Raw genomic sequence first — 6974 nt, 5'->3', positions numbered from 1 at the left:
TTGAATCCGATGTGTTTTGGTTGATTCGATGTTGTTTGAGGTGTTTTAAAGATTGGTATAAGTTTGGATGGTGGTATGTAACTTGTTTGTGCTTTTTATTGAGGTCCCGAGGGTCTCGGGGTGATTTCGGATGGTTGGCGGAAGATTTAAGTTGGGTTGTGACAGCTAAAGTTTTTCCCATTGCTGTCATAACCGCACATGCGGCAAGGGGACTGCAGGTGCGGTCTCGCAGAATCAAGTTTGGAGCCGCAGATGCGGCCAAGGAAGGCATCAGCTGGAATCGCAGAAGCGGTTGAGGTGGCGCACCTGTGATAGTGCAGGTTTGGGATTTGCTTCACAGATGCGGCGCCTGGGATTTAAGTGGCAACCGTAGAAGCGGCGCTTGGGACCGCAGAAGCGGTTGCGCAAGAGCGAGAGCTGGACCGTAAGTGCGAAAAGCTTGGGCCAGAAGGTATAAAAGAATTCCTTCACGATTTTTGAGTTGTTCTTCACCATTTCAAGTCGGTTTTGGAGCTTTTGGGAGATTTTGAAGAGGGATTCAAGGGATAACGTCTGGAGGTAAAAAATTTGAACCTAATAATCGATCCTATGGCATTATTTCGTTGATCTGGCTTAAGATTAATGGAAATTAAGGTTTAAAAAGTGGAGATTAGGGCTTGGTATTGGAGACCTTGACTTGGGGATTTGAGGGGCCATTTGTGGTCGGATTTTGGGACTTTTGATATGTATGAACTCGTGGGGAGATAAGGGATCTATTGATGTAAATTTTATCGAATTCTGAGACATGGGCCCGGGGGTCGAGTTTTGGTTGATTTCGAGATTTATGTTCTAAATTGATTATTTTCGCATGGGCTTCGTTCCCTTAGCATATTTTGACGTCGTGATTCTATTTTAGTTAGATTCGACGTGAGTTGAGGACGATTCGAGGGACAAAGGCATAGCGGGCTAGAGTTTGGACCGGATCGAGGTGAGTAATGATTGTAAATGTTGTCCTGAGGGTATGAAACCCCGGATTTCACATCGTTGTGCTATATTGAGGTGAGGTACATGCTAGATGACGAGCGTGGGGTCGTGCACCATTAGGGATTATGACTTAGTCCATCCCAAATAACTATTTTACTGCGTATTTGATTGAAAATTGTATGTTATCATCATGTTTTGGGCTAAATGCCATATTTGGGCCTCGTGCCAACTACTTGGACCCTTGGAGGTTTTTTACTACTATTCCTCACTATTTTAACTTTATACTTGTACTCAGTCATGCAATATTCTACTGTTTTCATAACTCAGCCATGTTTACTCTGTTTTAACACATTAAATGATATTTTGGGCTGAACATCATGTTTTACTGTTGCCCGAGTGACTTATGAGATTCTGACTGAGTAAGGACGAGGCCTGTGTTGTGAGGATACTTTTGGGTCGGGCTACATACCGCAGCAGTGATATATTGATTTATGATTATGAGGCCGAGGGCCTGAGATTATACGCCACAAGGTGGCTTGATATGAGGCCGAGAGCCTATTGATTATGCCATGAGATGGCTTGATATTGCGCTTGGGCCGTAAGGGACCCCTCCGGGAGTCTATACACCCTCAGTGAGCACGGGTACCTATTGTGATATGAGATATAGCCCGAGGGGCTGGTGTTGTTTTATTGCTATTGCCCGAGAGGCTGATTCTGTTGACATTATGCCCGAGGGGCGGATTTTATGTGTGTATCTTTCTAGCTGCTTTTCATTTACGTGCTTAACTGTTAAAAAGGTGTTTTAAAAAAGCTTATTCTGAACTAAGGTATTTTTATAAGATTTCACTGTTTCATTGCCTTTTATTGGTTTTACACTACTTCTTCATAGCTTGTTGTTGTGCTTTACGTGATTTCTTATTGCTCAGTATTACTCACTAAGTTGGAGTAATCACATTACTCCTTGCACCTTGTGTACAGATTCAGGTATTTCTGAACCCGGTAGCGGGTGCTGATTGCTCTACGGTAGAGTCATCAGAGTTTAGCAAGGTAGCTGTCAGACGTTCGCAACACTACTTTTCTCCCTCTTGTCTTCCTTAGACTGTATTTAGTACATTCTTAGACTCTTGTTGCATTCAGACCTTAGTAGATCCTCGTGACCGGTGACACCCCGATGTTGGGCTGTGTCTATTCCACAAATTGTACCATTTCACTGTTTATTTGGGATTTAATATGTTAAAGACTTAAATTGTGTTATTTTGATTGCTTAAAATGAATTGGATGTTGTGTCGGCTGGCCTTGTCTTCACGAGAGGCGCCATCACGACCGGGTCTGGGTTTAGGGTCGTGACATTATTATGCCAAAAGGGGGAAAATAATTGAGGGGGAACAAGATGGGGAATAGATTCAGGAGGAATACAGGAAATGCGAATGTCATTTTGGTAATTAGGGGGAACTTGAATTATAAGTTTGTCATCATCAAAAGGGGGGAAATTGATAGGTTATATGTGTATTCCTGTTATGTTTTGATGATATAACAAACTTACTGATAAGAACCAGATAAAGAACCTGATACACAACCTCAAGAACTTAAAGATCACCAAGTCTCCAGTTGGAGATACAGTCAACTCTTCAGGGTCAAAAGAACAGCAAAGGAACCACATAGCTACCAGTTCCCGAGGAGACTGTACAAGTCAACTGCCCCAGCTATAAAGTTATTGTCTGGACACGCTACAGTGTAGAAATAATGCAACAGTCAACTTTATGGCGAATGTACTTTACCTAACTTGCTTACATCATTCAAGTGATGTCACAAATGAGATATTAATATCAAGCAAAGGTAAAACAAATTACTTGTACATTCAAGAAATCATCAAGCATTCTCTCAAGTCTGTGTCAATCTTGCAAGTGATTCTTAAGAGCATCAAGAACGAAGAACAACATAACCAAGGAACAGTTCCATGTATTGAAGTTATTATATGTCTTTAGTTGTGGTGTACCTTTGTTAAACCACTCTACTTGTAATTCCTACTTAGCTTAGTTAGAAGCATTGTGTAGGAAATCTTTATAAATCATAAACCCTTGTGTTTGTGTCTTGGCTAGAGTTAGTCGAGTTATAAAGTCTTTGTAATAGAGTTATTACAAAGTGGCTTGTAATAGAGTGTTACAAGTTAGTGAGGGATTAAGAGGTTAATTCATAGGTTAAAGTCTTTGTAATAGAGTTATTACAAAGTTGCCTGTAATAGAGTGTTACAAGTTTGTGAGGGATTAAGAGGTTAATTCCTAGGTTATAATAGGTTGTAATCTAAAGTTACTCAGTAGTGGAGTTGAAATCCTACAAGGGTAGGTCGTGGTTTTTGATCCCGTGAGCTGGGAGTTTTTCACGTAAGACTCCATTGTGCCATTTACTTACTGTAGTATGCGTGTGTTATGTGGGAACTAACAGAGAACCAGGTTCTCTATAGAGTTTGGTGAACCCTTAAATTCTATCAAGATCTTCCAGCAGTTGATGAAGTCAATAACTAGCTCATCTTTTCCTTGATGAGTTTTTGTAAGTTTGATCATGCTTACAATGAGCCTTGTACTATAGAAACAGTTGAGAAACTCTTGCTCCAACTGATCCCAATTATCGATAAAACCAGGTTCGAGATCTATGTACCAATTGAATACATTACCTTCGAGAGAACGAACAAATCGTTTGATAATATAATCACCGTACGTTCCAGCATTTTTGCAAGTTTCAACAAAGTGCGCTACATGCTGTTAAATTTCCATTGCCGTCGAATTGTTGCAACTTAGGAGGTTGATAACCAACATGCATCTTTAAGTTATCAATTCTTTGTGTATACGGCTTTGCATATGTGAGATATGATTTGGATGACGACTCAGGCTTATCTTTGATAGCCTCCATGATAAAGTCCTTCAATTTCTCAACGGGAATCAGTCTTTCGACGGAGACTTGGATATCATTGGCTGTCGTTGTTTGCTTTTCGAAAAGTTTAGCATCTTGATCATGCATGCGCTTTGACAAGTCTTCGACTACTTTCGTCAAATTTGCAAGTTGTTCTTCTATGGTAGAAGCTTCAATAACCATTGCTTGCATGATCAACGTAGAGGATGAAGTATGATATATATCATTATTAAGATAAAGCCCAGTGGTCGCACTAATGGAGGCTAGAGTAAATCCAGTGCTCAAGTCATCATCATCGGCTTGCATGAAGAGTTTCTTGGACGTAGATAAACTAAGTTGGGCAAGAACCTTTTCAATCCTTTCAGTGACGTCGTTCCTTTTATGGGTCGTGCTTACAGAAGATCTTGATCCTTTTGAGGATGAATATCCCAAAATAGGGGTTGATACGGACGACACTTGGAGTGCTTGTTGTCCTAAATAGCTTGCTTTGCTCCTTGTAATTGTCTCAAACCTTTCAAAGGTAATATCTAGTATACTTTCCACATCAGCATAGAACTTGGATTTAGCAGCCTTAATGGAAGTTGATCTGGAGTTGATTTTATGTGAAGCCATTTCGATATTCTTGAACTTTGGTGATTGAAAAGTTGAGATGAGAGGTAGATATTGTCCCACTGGGCGTGCCAGAATTTGTAGACAATAAAATTTGTGTCGAGAAATAAAATCAGGACCGAAAAATATTACAACAATCTAGTATTTTATTTCAAATATTTTAGTGTTACAATCTCTATAAATCCTCTGATTCTACTTTTCAACCATAAATAAAAAAGCCTTCAAGCTTAATCTTGAATTTTATTTTATTTTAATCCAAGTGCTTGAGGCCTGATCTTGATCTTGATCTTGATCTTGACGTATTTTTAATCCAAGGGCTTGCATCTTGTTCTTGAATCTTCGTCTTAATCTTTTAATCCTTAGAACACTTGAATGCTTGTAGCTTTTAGAGAAATTTGCAACGTTTGATCCACGAGCTCCCTCTTGCTTCTTGTTATAACTTCTGGTGTCTTTTCTGGGTTATGAAGATCCTTATTTACAGTTGTGGAAAGGAATAGTTGTGATGAGAACAAACTCTTTCCGACCAATCAGATTGAAGTATGACAAGGCGGCATTTGATTGGCCAGAAAATGTCACTTGCACATGTGGCGCGGTTTTATTGGCCTTTTAAGTTGACTTGGCATGCCTTGTCATTTTGACATGTGGCATGACCCTATTGGCTCTTCCGTTTGACTTGGTGTGCCACGTCACTTGACACGTGACACCAAATTGGGCCTCTAGAAATACATTTTGGGCTTAATAAAGTGGGTTCATCATTCGTACACCAACTAAATGGGCTAGCCTAATGAACTTGGACTTATTTATTAAATTCATGTATATTAGACTTATATAATTAATCCAACTATACTAGCCCAATAAATTTATTTGGATTAGTATATCTAGTTTTACAATATAGTCCAAATTCATTTATGTATTTAATATCTTACAATTTTATATGCCTACAATTATCTCTTCATCAATTACTTGAAAATTCAAAGTAGAACTTAACTTTTTTCAAAATAAATGCATAGTTAAAAAGTTATACGGTAAAAAAGATTGAGAATGATCTGAAAATAAATTAATTTTGCTATCTAAACGTAAATTTATGAACCTTTTACAAAAAGACGGAAGTAGAATTTCACACAATATCCTCATTACTACTCGTCAAATTAGGTAATGGGCCAACTAGATTTATCCAGAGATAGGAGAAACGAACGAGAATTATCCAGAAACTTCTGGACATCTGTCTGTCTTCCTTGGGTTAGAGAAATATCGAAGCAGAAAGAAATATCGGGAAACTACTTGACAATCCTCTAAGCACACACCTATAAATACCCATCGGCTCATCCTCCAAGAATCAGTGTAGTTGAAAGCAAATTGAGAAAAGAGTTACTACAAAATTTACTGAAAATGTCATTGATTCCAAGAATGTTCGGCGATCGACGAAGCAGCGTCTTTGATCCATTCTCAATCGACCTATGGGATCCCTTCAGGGAATTGGGCTTTCCAGGTTCCAATTCACGGGAGACTTCTGCATTCGCTCACACACGAATCGATTGGAAGGAAACTCCGGAGGCTCATGTGTTCAAGGCCGATCTCCCTGGGCTTAAGAAGGAGGAAGTGAAAGTCGAGATCGAAGACGATAGGGTTCTTCAAATCAGCGGAGAGAGGAATGTGGAGAAAGAAGATAAGAATGATACTTGGCACCGTGTGGAACGCAGCAGCGGCAAATTCATGAGAAGATTCAAGCTCCCCGAGAATGCGAAAATGGATCAAGTTAAGGCGGCGATGGAGAATGGAGTGCTTACTGTTACTGTTCCGAAAGAAGAGGTGAAGAAGCCAGATGTCAAATCTATTGATATCACTGGTTAGATAGATGCTGAAATATGTAAGAACGCTATGATATGTGTGTTGCGGAAGCCAAATGTATATAGTGTGAATAAGTCACAACTACTATACCAAAAATTATGACAGCTACCAAATAATAAATAAGACAATAAAATAACAATAAAGGGAACACCAGAATTTACGAGGTTCGGCTAATTTTGCCTACTCCTCGGACACAACCAATATTTTATTCCACTCCAAAAATACACGTGAAATAATACTAAAGAGAGAAGATACAAATGCCTTAAACAGATGAGAAGGCAAATGAGAGATGTATTTAAATCCTAAACATTAGGCCTTCTTTTATAGGAGGAAAATCCCCCCAAAATTCAAGAGCCCACCGATGTGGGACAAATTTGCCAAACTTCAACAAATCTCCACATTGGCAAAATTCCACATCTTCAATTTTCTCTCAATAACAAATTTTGATTGTGTCTTTATCTTTAATATTCAGTTTTCAACAATGTTGATCAAATCCAAACAATGTTGAAACTTGACCGCAGTCACCACCTTTGTCAGCATATCAGCAGGATTCTCTGTAGTATGAATTTTCTTCACCGTGACTCCACCTTCTTCTATGATTTCTCGTACGAAATGATACCGAACATCAATGTGCTTCGTCCTTGCAT

The 6974-nt window shown here is 39.2% G+C and overlaps 1 protein-coding gene across 1 annotated transcript; it reads left to right on the top strand.

Annotated features, from left to right (window-relative positions):
* Window positions 1-5835: 5835 nt before the first annotated feature.
* On the top strand, window positions 5836-6330 carry LOC104214616 (17.6 kDa class I heat shock protein-like). The gene has a single exon (XM_070150089.1). The coding sequence runs from the start codon at window positions 5869-5871 to the stop codon at window positions 6328-6330; it is 462 nt and encodes a 153-aa protein (XP_070006190.1). The 5' UTR covers window positions 5836-5868.
* Window positions 6331-6974: the final 644 nt, after the last annotated feature.

This window comes from Nicotiana sylvestris, chromosome 6, assembly GCF_000393655.2.
Source record: "Nicotiana sylvestris chromosome 6, ASM39365v2, whole genome shotgun sequence".
Lineage (NCBI taxonomy): Eukaryota > Viridiplantae > Streptophyta > Magnoliopsida > Solanales > Solanaceae > Nicotiana > Nicotiana sylvestris.
Note: the sequence above shows the minus strand (reverse complement) of the source record. Positions and strands in the feature narration are given on the sequence as shown.